This window comes from Canis aureus, chromosome 27, assembly GCF_053574225.1.
Source record: "Canis aureus isolate CA01 chromosome 27, VMU_Caureus_v.1.0, whole genome shotgun sequence".
In the NCBI taxonomy this organism is placed as follows: Eukaryota; Metazoa; Chordata; class Mammalia; order Carnivora; family Canidae; genus Canis; species Canis aureus.
Genome location: NC_135637.1, coordinates 25952716 through 25968636, shown reverse-complemented (window position 1 = coordinate 25968636; position 15921 = coordinate 25952716). Strand labels below are relative to the sequence as shown.

General features: G+C 50.0%; 2 protein-coding genes across 5 annotated transcripts in view; one reads left to right on the top strand and one right to left on the bottom strand.

Annotated features, from left to right (window-relative positions):
• Nucleotides 1-201: 201 nt before the first annotated feature.
• On the top strand, nt 202-4033 carry C27H22orf31 (chromosome 27 C22orf31 homolog). Of its 2 annotated transcripts, none has more exons than XM_077874201.1 (3): nt 202-416; nt 1034-1390; nt 2373-4033. In XM_077874201.1, the coding sequence occupies exons 1-3, from the start codon at nt 414-416 to the stop codon at nt 2808-2810; spliced, it is 798 nt and encodes a 265-aa protein (XP_077730327.1). In that variant the 5' UTR covers nt 202-413; the 3' UTR covers nt 2811-4033. The 2 variants fall into 2 exon arrangements, with proteins under 2 accessions (XP_077730327.1, XP_077730326.1); XM_077874200.1 differs by having other exon boundaries at nt 1034-1489.
• The window catches only part of ZNRF3 (zinc and ring finger 3), a 157550-nt gene continuing 145034 nt past the window's right edge, over nt 3406-15921 (bottom strand). For all 3 annotated transcript variants that reach the window (XM_077874192.1, XM_077874193.1, XM_077874194.1), the window contains 5 exons: nt 14156-14266; nt 13045-13212; nt 11339-11441; nt 8850-10577; nt 3406-6986 (listed from right to left, as the gene is read on the bottom strand). In XM_077874192.1, coding sequence (XP_077730318.1) covers nt 6946-6986; nt 8850-10577; nt 11339-11441; nt 13045-13212; nt 14156-14266 — 2151 coding nt within the window. In that variant the 3' untranslated portion in view covers nt 3406-6945. The remainder of the gene's footprint in view (nt 6987-8849; nt 10578-11338; nt 11442-13044; nt 13213-14155; nt 14267-15921) is intronic.

Here is a 15921-nt window from a genome sequence, read left to right as displayed (position 1 = left end):
AGCATGCTCCTTAAGGACGTTAGGACTTTACTCATTCACCCAAGCCTTTCTTGGGGACATGGGCACTTCACAAGTTCCTGAGGCTGCAAGCACAACAAAATGGAACTTCTTCCAGCCTAATTTAACTATAAAATCTGATGATGTAACACCCACCCACACCCACATCACAAACCAAAGTGACATCACAAATACTAGAGATAATGGTTCAAAACTGTCTGCACGTGAGCCAAAAATCTAAACAAACTACAATTTGCTCATACATAACTGAGGCAGAGAAAGATAGGTGACTAGAAATATTAAAACAAACCAAAGCAAAACAACAACAAAAAAAGCAAAAGAGAAAAAGGGAAAAGAAAATATATATTTCTTCCCCCTACTAAGCTAGCTAAAATAAAATTTAAGGCAACTGAAATATGGTAAGGTGATTTTATTTTTTTATAGATGACATTTCTTAGAAGGCCAGGTCTCTTTAAGTGTGTGATTCTAATCTATCCAAATTGTTCCCTTGTTCTTGGCTGGTTCCAGGAATGGAAGTCAGCATCACTTACCTTGTGCTTTTGCCTTTAGGAAACCCAGGATTTCCAGCTGAGTGGCCCTTCTTGGCTCACGGTGGTCTGGTTAGAGAGTGTATTCAGGGTTTGGTAGAACTTTACGTGGCATCATTTCTGTCTTGCAGCAGCTCGAGGGGTGACTATAGCTCCTATAGGACTCTCTAGTGATCCTGTCTCCATTCCTTTTCTGTCCCCGCAGACAGGAATTGTCTTTGATTCCTTGTAAATGCTTCCCAAACCTCTGCTTCCAGCCCAAGCATTGCTGTGTTCTTTGGGAGCCTGAATATCATTGTGACCGTGTTTCCCTACTTGGTACAAAAGGCTCTGGGTGAGCGGGAGAGCAGATGGATAGATTTCTAAGAGCTGTGTGGAAGGGACGATGTGTAAAAAGGCGTTACTACTTTGCCTCCAAAGTGGGCCTTCTGGTCCCTGCTTGAGAACTGGTCTTGTTTTCATTCCCTTTTCTCCCCTTCTAATTCTAGCATCCAATCTATGTGAGACGAGAGCCCAGCATCCCCACATATGGGCTCCGTCGGTCCATCTTACTGAACACCAGGCTTCAGGACTGCTATGTGGACGCTCGGGCTCTCGCCAGCCCCTGGGTGGCCAGAGTGTGTGCAGAGCAGAACATCAGGTCCCCAGCACCAGGTACCACCTCTTCTTGGGAAGTCGTAAAGAATCCGTTCATTGCCAGTTCGGTCTCCCTGATTAAGCTGGTGCTCAGGCGACAGCTGAAAGATAAGTGTTGCCCAGGACCACGCAAGTTTGGAGAAGCAAAGCCCTCAAAGAGATTAAAGCCTAAGGACAATTCAGCAACGAAAGCCACGCAGCGGGGCAGGGTAAGAAACCCCATCACTTCCAAGGGCAAAGGGCCGGTGGGGCAGCGCCCTGGTTCACCCTCACCGAGGCTCAGGAAACCCGCAGGAGGCATCAGCAAGGTACGTGCGGCTGCCGGTGGAGAAGACCTGGGAGTGGGGACAGGGAAGCGTCAGCTAGGGACACTTACTGCTGAAGTGATTCATACAGACTGAAGGAAATCCTAAAGTTAAAGACAGGACTGTGGAGGTGGGGACAGGGATGCAGGGGAAGGTGACACAAGGGAGACAGCACAGGTCTGCGCTCGGGCTACTTATGCTCTGCCCAGTTCTACAGGACGCAGTGGCTTTCATAACCACAGGCTAAAGGAACTTAACGTGGAGGGAAAATAAGTGGGAAAAGCCAGGATATGGGCAGCGCCCTTAGGCACACCCCCCCCCCCCCCCCCCCGCCCCAAACACGGGAGGCGAGCCACAGATCGAGCCGTGAACTTAGACGCGGGGAACCTGGCATCCAGAGGCCCATCGCTCCACGGGGCCAGCTGAACCGCTTTAACTGTAGTTGAGGACAACCGTGGGCTTAGCTTCTTCCTGCCTCCGTCTTTGTCATGTACAAAATGGGGGAATGACAGTCCTTCCCCCATGGGGTTTCATGAGGATTGAGCTAATGTAATGCAAAGGGTTTTTGAACAGAACCTGGCACAGAGTAAACGCGTAAGATCCCGCGTGGCATTCAGGAGGTGACACTGTGGCTTAGGAACCTTCTAACCCTGCTGGCTTGGGCAAACCCGTTCCAATTTCCTTGCCTTTAGATCTACCTCCTGCTGACCTTACAGGGTTATGGGGAAAGCACGCAGTGGCGTCCATGAGGAATTCCGTAAACCAGAACCCACTAGACAAATGTTGGTGGAGGCTGTAACCAAGTCTGGGACACAAATCCCAGATAATTATTCTGAGCTCCCTTCTCAAGTTTTAGCTTTGACTTCTCTGCTTTCTTCCTGGCCAGAGTAAAGAAAGTTCAAAGGAGAAAAAAGTAACTGTCCGCCAAGATCTTGAGAGCAGATATGCTGAACATGTGGCTGCCACCCAAGCACTACCCGGGGACACCGGGACAGCGGCCTGGAAGGGCCAAGCATTGCTTCCTGAAACCAGAAAGAGACAGCAGTTGTCAGAGGACAAGCTAACCATCCACGGCCTCCCCATGGAGAGTTACAGGGCTCTGTACCACTCTGTGGTTGAGCCGATGCTGTGGAATCCTTCAGGGACCCCCAAAAGGTATAGCTTGGAGCTGGGCAAGGCCATCAAACAGAAGCTCTGGGAGGCTCTGCACAGTCAGGCTGCCACTCCCGAGGGTGCTCAGGACCCACTGCCTGGCAGGACGCAGCTGGAGGTCCACAAGGAGCCTGTGCCCAAGAAATGGCCCAAGTTAAAGAGTGAGAAATAGGAACAGGAGCTCACCAGCTTAGGATATTCTCTCCTAGATGTCTGAAAAATAAACACCACTTTGCACCTTCCACATAATCTCGGAGTGCTTTACAAATTAGTAACTCCCTCCCTGGGAAATAAGACCAATGGATATGAGATTCATTTCATACTGATGGCTGTTCTCTACTCTCTCATGATGAGGTCATTTTGAGGGCTAAATGCTTAGGGTCTTTTCCCTACAAGCTCCCTTTCCTTAATAGGGGTTTGAGGGTCTCTGTCGTTCAGGTAGGAAAAGGCCAGGCAGAGGAAGTCAACAGTTTAAATCCAACCCATGTTCCTTATTTTGAAAAGTGGACCATCACTGCCCTCACTCACTCCACATAGGGCTGAGCAGAAAAACCATGACCACCTCAAGGACATAATCTCACAGACTCTCCATCAGATGCTCCCTCATGACACCACCCCAGGCCCCAACAACACAAACTCTATGTAAATGGGAGAGGAAATCCTACAGATGTTTACATGAACAAGGAGGAAGTCAAAGGCATTGCTTCACGCAAACTTCTCCCTGGTGGGATCTATAGATCTTTACCATACAGAGCAATGACAACATGTAACGCATACTTGATAAAATTGTATTTTTTTTTTTTACAGTCATTTGTACAATTTGTTACAAAACCATAGAAGACTACAACTTGTTTGAAATCATTTTTGGTCGGCAAATATGTAAAATCTGTGTGCAATTATCATGTATTTACAGGGCCTCGTGTTAGTCATTTTCAATGATTATTCCAACAATGTCACGCTCTCAACATAAGACATGGCTTAAGATAAATATATTAGTAAATAAATATTCTGAGAACATATTTCCATAAATGAAATGTGCTGCTATACATATACAGAATATACATAAGTTGTTTTCTAGCCTTTAAAACATTAAAAAAAAAATGGTAATGTTGGAGAAGGAGCCCTTAGACCATTTTATTACAAAATCTTTACAGCAAAGTCTTTACAAAATATCTTTTAAGTGCTATGGGAGAAATAAAAAAACAAAACAAAACAAAACATTTTAAAATAGTGTCGTTAGACCAACACAATAGAGTCTATATAAAGAATAGAAAAAGGCAGGTCTGTTTAAAAAATAATACTCAGATTAGTAATTATTTTTTAGACCTCATTTTAAAAGCATTAGTCCTGCATGAGCTTTGAGTAGAAACTAGCAGCACATAAGGGAGGGTCTGAGTGGTGGGACAGCAGATTGGGCTTTATAAAATGGCTTGGGTTCAAGAGAGGTGGGAGAGATTGAGAGAGTCAGAGCCAGCATAGAGAGGTACCTTGTTGATCAGAATTCCCAAACCCCCATTATTTTTAACTGGTTCCAGTACTCTGCAGTTTACATGGCTGTCCTATACCCAGGGCTTGGCCATGGGGACCAGGCCTAACAGTCACAATCTGGCTTGGGGGTGGGCAGTGATGGTGCAGATTCTCAATGGAAAATGTGATGCTCCCAGTTTCCAAGGCTATATGACCCCAACACACCACTGAGAGGCCACTGACAAAGGTCATGATTACCGGAGTCTTAAAATCTTCAAAGAAGACATTTCTTTTGATTTAAATGGTGAGGCAATAATAGAGTTGTTCCTATATTCTGGTGACCTCCCTGTCTGGTGAATTTAAGACAATGGCTGATATTTAAAATTTTAACATTTTCACTTTTCTGCTTCTACTGCCCTGTAAAGTACAAAAATTAAATGTTGTTTCTTTTTGCCATCTGTAATTATTGCTCTTTCAAATGAAAATTGGACACATTTATTTTAATAAGCCCCGTGGAAGCCACATTATCTACTCATCTATTTATTGCTTAAGGCTATTGAGGAGTAGTTTCCCAGACTGGGCTAAAGAAAGCCACTTTGAGGGTATGGTTTCAGACAAAGGAGATAATGTGCACTCAAAGGCATTAAAAACAAAACGACAAAAAACAAAAATCTCAACAATGAGAAGCTGCTTTTTGCAGTTCATGTTAGAAGCCATACCCCCCACCCCCTTCCCTAAAACCACGTAATGCAAGCTGTTGTCCTCAGCAGCTGCTACTCCTGGCCTGAGAAATAAAGGCAGCCCGGATCACATGTCAACAGCTTAGGCGCTTCTCACACCCTCGCCAACAGGTGTGCTGGGCATAGGCCGGGGTGGGGGCGGGGGGCAGCAGCCCCCAAAGGACTATACCTCAGAGGCTGGAGGACAAATCTCACTGCATTGAGTTCCTAAATGGCAAATGGCTTGATCATTTGATGCTAGAATTTCTTTCTGTCAAAGCCTGGCTAGAAGGCTAAATGTCCTCATCACGGGCTGGGTTTAAAAAAAAAAAAAAAAAAAGCAAAAAGAATTGGGATACAGTGAGATTCTCAGTCAAAAACATTCTCATCTGGACCCTGGACTGACTTCCCCTGAACTTACTGGAGAGGGGGTATCACCATTGTTGAAGGGCAAGCCTGGGCAGTCTCTGTTTCCCCACTACAGGGGGGCTAGGCCATGAGGTTCCTATTCCGCAAATGAGCATTTCAGATGACAATAAATGGATAAAATGAAAGTGACCAGAGGACTTAGTGAACACAAGGGGCTAATGTGATTAGTTTCTTCTTAAAAAAACAAACAAACAAAAAAAACCAAAAACAAAAAAACAAAAACAACAACAACAACAAAAAAAACCCTTTAAGAACAAGAAGTACATTGGACAAAAAGGATGACAATCCCTGATCTGAAATAGCTTTAAATAGATTCTCCCTTTTACAATGGAAACATCTTTTAAAAAAAAATGGTTTGGGTTTTAAAACTCTCCCTCCCTCTTAAAAACAAGAATAGCAAAAGGCTGGAAAAATATACAAAATCCTACCCTTTGGGTCTAAACTATCTGATAGTCTCTTTCTCTGTCTCACGGAGAATCAATACATAATAGTGCATTAGGTAGAAGGGATAGTAGACATTTGCAGGCGAGATGAGCAAGTTCAGCCATGAGGCAGCGGGCTGAATAACCCTGAAGCGGGGCTTCCATAGGGGATGGGATGGGAAATGCATCACTCCAACGGAGGGAGCTCGGTGCTGACCCCGTGGGGCCCCCCAGGAAGGCAGCCTCAGGACACTGGCTGTGCCCACACAGATGCCTGTGTGCAGGCACTCTCTAGCGCCCCCTGTCCCTTCTCTGGGTTAGTGAGACCACTTTCAGCCCCCCACCCCGCCCAGACACTAAGGCTGCAAAACGACATTCCTCCTGGGTGTTCATCCCCACACACCCCTTCCAACCATTTCTGCAGCCAGTGGCAGGAAGTCCAAGTTCAGGACTGTGAACTCTGTCCTTTCACCTAAGACGATGACCCGAAGGGACAGACGCTGGGCTGCATCATCCCTGTCACTCCGGGGCTTGTGTGGCAATGGCTTGTCCCAGCTCCTCAGAGCTGCAGACCTTCCGCCCTATTCCTAGCTGTTTCCGTCAGCTGCCTATAGGTGTGAGCTGGAGAGGCATGGCTTCTGAGAAGACCCGAAACTTTGTACGTTGGGATTTACCACAAGAAAGAAAGAGGCAGCATTGCATTGTTCCTCAGAGTTTGTACCCATATCAACTAGCTTTACTTCAAGTTTCTGGTTCATTTTCTAAGGCAGGTGTAGCCCTGAGCTTTTCAAAGGCCTGAGCTCCCTCCTGGGAGACAACAGTATCTACACGATGTGGTTCAATTAATGCAGCAGTGATTTCTTTTTTTTTTTTTTTTCTTTTTCAGCAAAAGTTGGCGGTTAGGGTTCTTTAAAATATATATTTAAATAACTTTTTACATTTACATATAATATCTTAAAAAACAAAGCAGAGAACTCAATCCCACACACCTCAGAACCCCAAGCACACACACTTTACAAAACAGAATATACCATGTTATCAAAAGAGGCAAAGGACTCAGAGAAATTTTGTCTGTTGGTTTGTTAATGGGGGTGGGGTGGGGGCAGTTTGCCACAGGTGGCTCACATTTTGGGTTGAGAAGGAGGGCTCTCTTTATTACCACTTTTGTGTGTTTGTCAATGCTAAAAAAAATTTTTTTTTTTTTCTGAAGGAAGTCAGAGCTTGGAGTCTCCATATAGTCCCCATTTCCACGTATGAGTTCCTTCTGAGCTCAGGCTCCCGTGCCACTGTCTGCTGGGCGAGATCTCTGTCCTAGAGAGAGAGAAAAATAATCAGAACTGGCCCTGGAGGCCCTGGGCACAATGCATGGGGACCAGGCAAGGGACCTGGGTGCCCATCCCCAGCATTACAGGCTCTCAGGAATTGACAGCTCACAATGCCACATGGACCATGTATGCTTTGAAAACAGAGTTCCTTTGCTGAGAGCTCCTCATGCTGTGCTGGGGGCACAGGTGCCTGCTAGACAGACAGGTGCCTGCTAGACAGCTTCCTTCATCTGGAGGTACAGAGACTTCTGGAAGCCCTTAGGTAGCATGAAAACACATACAACAGATGCGCATCTGGCACTGGTACAGGCCCTGGGAAGAAGAGAGGAGACCCCTTCCCAGAGCCCACAGACCCTCCCTCAGGTTGTGATAGCCCGGGAAATAAATAGAGGGTGTGACAGTGACCTTGGACAAGGCTGGAGGGTGTGATTTTAGCTCAGATCTGGAGAAGCAGCAGAGAAGTCTGGAAGTTGCAGTGAACTTGGATTGTTGGGGTAACAGGACAGAGGTCACAGGAAGCTCAAGTAGCAAGGAAGTGAGTGAAGCCGGAGGTAGTCCAAGGCAAGGGATAGGCAGGGGGCAGATCATACAGAAAGGGGTGAAGTTTACATTTTTAAAATTTAGAGGTAGTGGCAAGTCACTGAAGGGTTTTCTGGTGTAAAGACATGTATTTCTAAAAAGACCACTGGGGAAAAAATAAATAAATAAAAATAAAAATAAGACCACTGGGGCTCCCATACAGAATGGAAAGCTCAGAGCAGTGAGAGATCCATCAGGCCCCTGCCTTGGCCTTGGAGAAAGGAAACAGGTCTGGTCAGGGAGACGGCAGGTGGAAATGCGGGAGAGAGAAATTAGGGTGATACTTTGGAAGTGGAACGTGTAGTGGTGCTACTCAAAGATGCTGGACTGCTTGTTACTGACACAAAATGTTTGGAAACTTTATAGCAATTTGATGAGGTCTGCTGAATCGAATGACAATTCTGGACTTGGATTTTGCATGTTGTTTGCTAAGTTTCATTTTTCTGGGGATTTGATTTTCCGGACAAGGGTGAAAAATAAGCCCATGTGGTCCTCACAGGCAGGTTGAGAAGTCCAGGACGCTGGAATATGGAGGGTGGGGTGGGCTCAGGGATAGTGCCGGGTTTGGGCCTGAGCATCTGGGTGGGGAGCCTGGAGGAAGGGGGCGGCACGCAAAGGGAAGAATTTGAGAGTACTGCAGTGGACCTGACAGGGTGGGATGCTTGTGAGACTCAGAGAAACAGAAGGCCTAATGGGGGTCAAGGGTGCCTGGGTGGCTCAGTCGGTTAAGCATCTGCCTTTCACTCAGGTTATGATCCCAAAGTCCTGGGGTCAAGCCCCATGTCGGGTTCCCTGCTCAGTGGGGAGCCTGCTTCTCCCTCTCCCTTTCTCCACTGATTGTGCTCTCTCTCTCCCAAATAAATAAACACAATCTGTAAAAAAAAAAAAAAAAAAAAAAAAAAGAAAGAAAGCTTAATGGGTTTGGAACACAGGGCGGGGATTAAAACTTCAGAGGTCATTAGGTGCAGATGGCATTTAAAGTGGAGGGCACAGGGCAGCTGTGGTGGCGCAGCGGTTTAGCGCCGCCTTCAGTCCAGGGCCTGATCCTGGAGACCCGGGATCCAGTCCCACGTCAGGTTCCCTGCATGGAGCCTGCTTCTCCCTCTGCCTGTGTCTCTGCCTCTCTCTCTCTCTCTGTCTATCATGAATAAACAAATAAAATCTTCAGAAAAAATAAATAAAGTGGAGGGCACAAAGGAAGTCACTTAGAAAACAACTCGGAGAAAGAGGAGAACCCTGACTCTGGCCCACCGTCCTCTCCTGCTCTCACCTGCAGCCTCAGTGGCTGTGATGCTGGACTCCTGAGTGTCCTGGGGGGCACCAGGAAAGCCAGCCCTGGTGGCCTCTGCACCTTCCAGAGGGCAGCTGGGCGAGAGCAGCACCCCAGCCTGGCAGCACAGAACTGGTTCTTCTTCCCGGGCCACTCCTAGGCCTCTGTGGGGTCGCAGGGCATCCGGGCCCGGCGTCCCACCCCAGGGGCCGAGGCCACAAGTCCCTTGGCAGTCCGAGGGCAGGCCTAAGTCACCGTCCACATCCTCTGGAATGATGGGGATGCGCTGGCTCAGGTCCCGGGCCCCCGGGTGGCAGCCGGGCGGGGGCTCCTGGGCAAGCGCGTACTGCACGCTCACCGAGCAGTCCTCGTTGTAGCAGCCGCTGCCCCCTCCGCTGCCATGGGCCACCTGCTTTTCTTCATAGAAGCAGCAGGGCAGGCCCTCATATTTCACCCCATCTGTCCTGGGCAAATGGTCTGGGTGAAGGCCGTACAGGCCCTGGGGGCTTCCTGGCTGAGCTTCCCCGCCCGGGGCGCCCAGGAACAGTGTGCTGCCCCCGGCCACTCCGACGCTGGGCTCCAGTGTGGAGGGCTGGGGCTCGCAGCAGCAGGCACACGACAGCCCCTCGCGGGCCCCCTTCCAGGTCCTCCTGAGGTCCGGGGCAGCCCCAGGAGAAGCCTCGAGCCCCACTTCTGAGGTAGAGCTAGTGGGCCCCCTGTGCTCCAGGGAGGAGCTGCTGCTATAGTTCATCTCCAGGCTGCAGGTGGACAGCTGGTCCCCCGAGGGCGAGGCGGGGCCAGGCCAAGGCTCTCCCCGCCCTGCACCTTGACCGTGGGCCGCTGGGAGTTCGTCAGGTGGCGGGGAGCCCTCGAGGCACACGACAGGCCCCCGGCCTGAGCTGCCCGAGCCCCCCACGTCGCTGGTGCGACCGGGGCTCCGGCTGCGGTAGATGAAGGGGTCATAGTCACTGCTGAGGGAGCTGCGGAAGGTGGAGCAGCTCCCGTACACGCCCTGGTTGCTGACCTCGGTACAATCCACTACGGAGTCGCTGGAGGAGCAGTGGCATTGGCCCGAGCTGCTGCTGCTGCTGCTGTCGCTGCCAGGGCAGTCGGCCAGGTAGCCGCTGCACACTGAGCGGTGGCCGTGGTAGCAGCCGAAGCTGGACGTGCTGCCACTCTCGAGGTGGGAGGGTGGTGCCATGTGCACCACGGTGGGGAAGAGCAGGCTGCCGCCGCCACTCGGGGGGAAGGCACGGGATGGGCCCCGGGGGGTAAGGCCGGCGGGGGCCTGGCCCTCCTGCTCAGGGTAGCTGAGGCCCTGGAAGTAGTAGTGTTGGTACATGGTCTCGTACTGGGAGAAGCAAGCTGCCTTGGAGAAGCTGCGGCCGCTGAACTTGGGCCTGCGGAAGGGGTGAGCTGGCGAGTAGGCCCGGTGCTCCAGGCCGCAGCGGTGCGGGGCCAGGCTGTGGTCCAGGTGGAGGGGCGGGTAGCCGCGGATGTAGGTGGGGGTCTGTGGGGAATAGAGACTCTGCTCCCCGTGCCGGTCCACGGTCAGCAGGGTGACAGGGTTCCCGTGAGAGTCCATGCTTGTCCTGGTCGGGTAGGCGGGGATGGCGTTGGTCCTGTGCACGCGGCCGGGGTAGTGCACCGGCAGGATCACCCTCTGCTGCCGGCTGCGCGCGAGGTTGCTGGTCTCCACGCACACGGCGCTTGGGTTTCCCTTTTGCTCTGGGGAGAAGGGGGTAGGGGAGTCTAAGTCAGTGGGGCTGAGGACACGAGTGCCAGGGGCTGGAGGGATAAATGGGGGCAGACAGTGAAGCAGCAGGCTTGGTCACGTGCCCATGTGCCCAGTCTCAGGACTCGGGCCCCTTCTAAGCTGTCACCAAACCTGGCCACGCTGGCATAGGCTGACCCACTTCTCTGTCTGAAGGGCAGCCACACCTGTAAGGGCCCATTGCACACCTCCCTTCAGCCTGGCCTGACAAAGACATTAAGGGAGTTTGCACACAGCAACAAAGATACCAAGACGAAAGGCACGTTCCCTCTAGAAAACCAGCTATCTGGAGTATGTCCTGCATTCCGGCCCCCTCATCCAACACCACAGGTGATGCAGGAGTGCCACCACAACCCTGCCACCTCACATTCATCTCTTGTGGCATGGGAACAACCCCATGGTATTGGGCATGGGGGCATCATCACTGTCCTTCCCGCTAAGGAGATTACGGGCCTAAGGCCTGGAGAGGCCAGATGCCTTGCTCAAGGTCAGGAAGCTGGTTCACGTGAAAGCCAAAATGTGAACTTAGGGCGATGCTTCAGGCCAGACTCTCTTAAGGGTTTGGAGACTGAGTAAACTCCAAAACCAAGCCTCCCCCCCCCCCAGGTCTGGAGGGCAATTCTCGCTCACCGGTCTGCAGCATGTGTCACACTCTTGCTAGGCATTCAGTAGGGACAGTGACTCTTCAGCAACAATGGAGGCAGATGACAATTACCTATGATGTTGTGCCGACAGTGGGGGCAGGTGTGGTGCTGCAGCAGCCATGGGTCCACGCACTTCCTGTGAAAGCGGTGAGTACAGGGGATAACCCGCAGCTCCTAGGAAGGGAGAGAGGACACGTGGCCTGAAGGCAGGACCCACGCGGAGAGCAGTCCTGCCTCCAGCCCCATATGTTCTTCTTCCTGAGGAGTACAGCATGGATCAAGAAGCCTTGTTCCTCATTGCAGTGCCAGAGGCTTCCTTCTCACTCACCTCCCCGCCTCTAGCAACAGGTGGACACCACTCCCTGGAGTCAGTACCCATGCCTGGCTTCTAGGGAAAAGCCACAACCATAGTCCTCAGCATTCAGGAAGGAAGCAGGCTCCTTTCTGGTTGCCAGAGGAAGGCATTCACATTCATTCCACACATCAGGGAAAACTAAAGCCAAGAGTTTCTGCAGCCCCAGGCATGTGGAGAGAAGACTAGGTATCCTCAGAGACCTTATGCATCTTTGGGGTGGTGGTTCCCTCCAGGCACTCTAACTGGGGATGAGTAGAAAGGATGCCCAGGATTTGTAATTGATAAGTGTGGCAGCAAAGGGGCAAAGCTCTCCTGTCTTCTCCTTCACTGGACCCTGAATACTCACCTGAGGGAACATGGTTTATGACAAAGCAGTCTATGTAGAGAGGAGGAGATGGGGCTTTCTAGAGTACAAGCACCTCTGGAGTTCCCAAGCCAAAGGACCCCTGCTCCACAGTTTGCTAACGTTACTTTGCTTTTTCATTCTCTGACCAGCTCAGTACAATAACGTTGAAATTAATACCTAACCTTGTTCCTGACCGTGGGAGAGTTCTACTTGTAACCTTCACGATCACCTGAAGCGCAGGTCAGTCTTGGGCCTCTGTCACAGGGTAGGCACAGAGAATGAAGTCACTTGCCCGAGATCACAAAGCTAGAACCTGCCTGGCCCAGGACTGCAATACAGGCAGTCAGCTCCTAAAGACCATTCAAAACTCTCTTAACTTAAAGGCCTCTGCAAAAACTCATTTGCACCCGATAGTCTATATGGGAGTGGAACACCTGCATTAAAGGGGCATCAAATGCCTGTAGCTGATTCTGAAGTGCTTTGTTCCCCACTCCCCAAAATGTATGTCTGCACGCCTCCTCTGGGAAGATTAAGCAAACATGGCACAATGTTAACAAATGGTGATTCCAGGTGAATGACACATCATTCACTGTATGACTCATGCAGCTTTCCTGAAGGCGTGACATTTTCAGGATAAAAAGCTAGAAGAAAAAAGGGAAGGGGGGCGGCATCATATCTCCTCTCCTACGTCAAAACACCCAGTGCTCCATGTGGCTTTGCAGGAGAGGTTTGCTTCCAGTCAAGTTTTCAGAAGAGGGATTCTAAGATTAAGTCAATATGTGTCAATGTTCTTAACACCAGACATTTTCTGGCCTACCATGAATTTCTGATCAATTTCTGAAATTACATGGGTGGAAGCTGGGTCCTCTGAAGAAAGTGTCTCTGCATTGTGGCCACTCACTTCTAGAGGAGCTAGAGTGTCTCAGGCCACCCCCTTGAGACCTAGGCATTTAAAACCCTTCTGCTCCTGCAAAGTTGTGTGAAAAGGACCTGGGGCCCCACCCTTCCAGGTCGTGTGTGCTTCTGTGGACCTGTCCACCTCATCCCCAGCCAGGATGGGCCCTGCCTGTCATTACCTCTCCATCAATGTACTTCTCCAGGCAGATGGCACAGTCGGACGTGGAGCTGCTGCTGAGTGTGTCCAGAGCTCCACAGCTCCCCTCCCGGCGCCCCTTACTCTTGGAGTTGAACTTTCTGGTTTCCATCTTCTCCAGAGCCTGTACAGCCAGCCTGTTCATGGAGTTCTGTGGCAGAATGTGTTAGGGTCTGTGTTAGGGTCCAGGACATATTTGTAGTGGTAGTCACCCCTAGAGCCATGGCACCCAATGCACGGGGACATGCGCTAGTCCTCTGTCAGACTTTTGACAAAATGTTAGAAATTAAGACTGCACAGATTTTTCAGACTCCTGAGTTGACTTGAACCCAGGCTCCTCCCACGTGGCAGTACCAGCAGAGATCTACTCTGCAAGACTCTGAGTTATTAACCTGCTCCGTGCCTTGGGTTCCTCCTCTTTACGCTGAAGAAAGCTCCGAGGGCAAATGAGACAATGAGCATGGGTGCCTGCCAAACGCAGCCACTGTTCTGTCGGGGTGATGGCCATTCACTTTGTGAGAAGGTGGTGATCCTCTCGACAGATTGCCTACCAACATCCACTGTCTCTCTCCTGAGGGGTCACGCAACATATGGGACAGTCTACATTCCCACTTACCCTCTCCATCAACCTCTACTCCCAAATCCTGCCTTCCTATGAGCACAGTGATATGGCAGCTGGGGCACAAAAGCGGCTACCCTGTTTACTGAGAACCGTCTGGAGAGCTTGGAAGATGCAGATTCAGATTCAGCAGGTCTGGGTATGGCCTGAGAGTCTGCATTTCTACTAAGCTCCCAGGTGACAACACTGGTGTCCAGATCATATCTGAAGAGCAAGGCTCTAGGGCTCTGTATTAACATTTAGACATTTCTTGAGAGAAGCTCCTAGATGGAAGCACTCCCAGTGCTCAGCCTTTGTGATTCTGGCCCTTTTAGAACAGAGAAGACATAGGGTGATAAGCTTTGCTCTCATTTTTCTCCATTTTTGCCACTCCCGGGTCACTGGCAAAGGGCCGCCGAGCTCAGGCCCCCACCCTGGCTTCCACTAGTGACAGGGCGGTGGGGATCTGCACTCACGGGCTGCTCGGGGGCATTACCTGACTGCGCCGCTGCTTCAGCTTGATTTTGACAAGGAGGATGAGGCAGACCAGGGAGACCACGACGAAGAATGCCAGGAAAATCCCCATATCAAAGTACTCAGTGGGTTGCTGGAACAGAACACAGACACACTGAGTCACAGGTCTCTTCTGCCTGTGACTTGTGTCAGCCCTGGTTGGGATAAGGTTGGGGCAACCTGAGTATGTTTCCCCTTGTTTGCAGGAAACACCTGGGGGTCTGCTCCACCCCAGGCAGTCCCTCATAGTGTGGCTAGGGGGAAGCGTGCAACAGTCTTGGCCAGGCCTCCTCACAGTCAAGAGAACTCCCACAGTAACGCCTAGCTCCCCATGGAATAGCGCAAAGTTTGCTGTAACTGGTAGGAGAGGTCCATCCAAATAAACACGAATATCGTATTTATGGGACAAAGGAGTGAGTGTCATGTTTTGAGGGAACAGTGATTACTAACCATGTAATTAATGGTTTACAGCAACTTAGAAAATTGTATGCTGCTTCCACAGATACCAGCTTCCACTACAGTGAGTCACATTTACCAAAGCGCTCGTTTTTCCTTTAAAAAGAAGCCAGCAAAGGCAGTTCTTCTGCAAATCCCTTCTACTTTGAGTTCTTATCTTTTCCTCGGGGCACACTGCCTCCAAAAACCTGGAAGCCACCTCATCTAGGACATGCGGTTAGCCAAGAGGAAGAGAGTTTTGCTAATTGAATGCTGCGGGTATCTAGATATTTTGTGTGAGCAAAAGGATCATCCTGTGTGTATCTGTGATAAGGTAATAAACCACATATATTTATAACCTGTCCCAGGTTCCCAGAATCTTCAGCCTGAGGTTTAGGCGGAAGATGCCAATGAAGAGTTACTGGCCAGCAGTGTCCCTTTGACACGCTCAAGAGAAGCCTTAACGCTATTCATCAACCGCCTAGAAGTCATAAACTTCAATCTCAGTAGAAAGTTAAGTGCTCCAGACTCAAATATAAGTTAGGGGTTTTCAATAATGCAATTATTGAAATGCAATTATTACCCTCCAGGAAGGAAGAAGTACAGGCTTTTTTCTTTAGTCTGGGTCAATGGAAGGAGGGAGACAAGGGAAGCCGGGTACTCTTTCCTTCGATCCTCCTCAGATTTTCAGAAGGAGGCAGGATGGGAAAAAAAAGAAAGACAGGAGGCTACCAAGAAGGAACACCAGATGGAAGAGATCAGAGACACCTTAGCACAAAATCATCTATTTCTGGAGGCACCTGGGTGGCTAAGTGGTTGGGTGTCTGCCTTTGGCTCAGGTAGTGATCCTGGGGTCCTGGGATCAAGTCCTGCAGTGGGCTCCCCACAGGGAGCTTGCTTCTCCCTCTGCCTCTGCCTCTCTCTCTCTATCTCTCATGAATAAATAAATAAAATCTTTTAAAAAATCATCTATTTATGGAAGGTCTTTTGGAGTCCTCTCTAAAGGAACATGGGTGGGGACGTGTGGGTGGCTTAGTTGGTTAAGCATCCAACTCTTGATTTTGGCTCAGGCCATGATCTCAGGGTGGTGAGATCGTGCTCTGTGTCAGGCTCTATGCTCAGCACAGAATCTACTTGAGACTCTCTCACTCTCCCTCTGACCCTCTCCCCATTCATGAACACTCTCTCTCAAACAAATAAAATCTTAAAAAATAATAAAGGTACACGGGTAACGTTTCTCCTTGGCCTCCAGCCTCATGTCTGATCTAAACTATAGGAACCTAGGCTATATCAGCATTTTAGACAGAAAGAAGA

What these genes read in the sequence shown, in the direction of transcription:
- C27H22orf31 (XM_077874200.1), top strand. An exon ending in CCGCAGGAGGCATCAGCAAG is followed by an intron (nt 1,490 to 2,372) that starts GTACGTGCGGCT and finishes CTTCCTGGCCAG; the next exon opens with AGTAAAGAAAGTTCAAAGGA.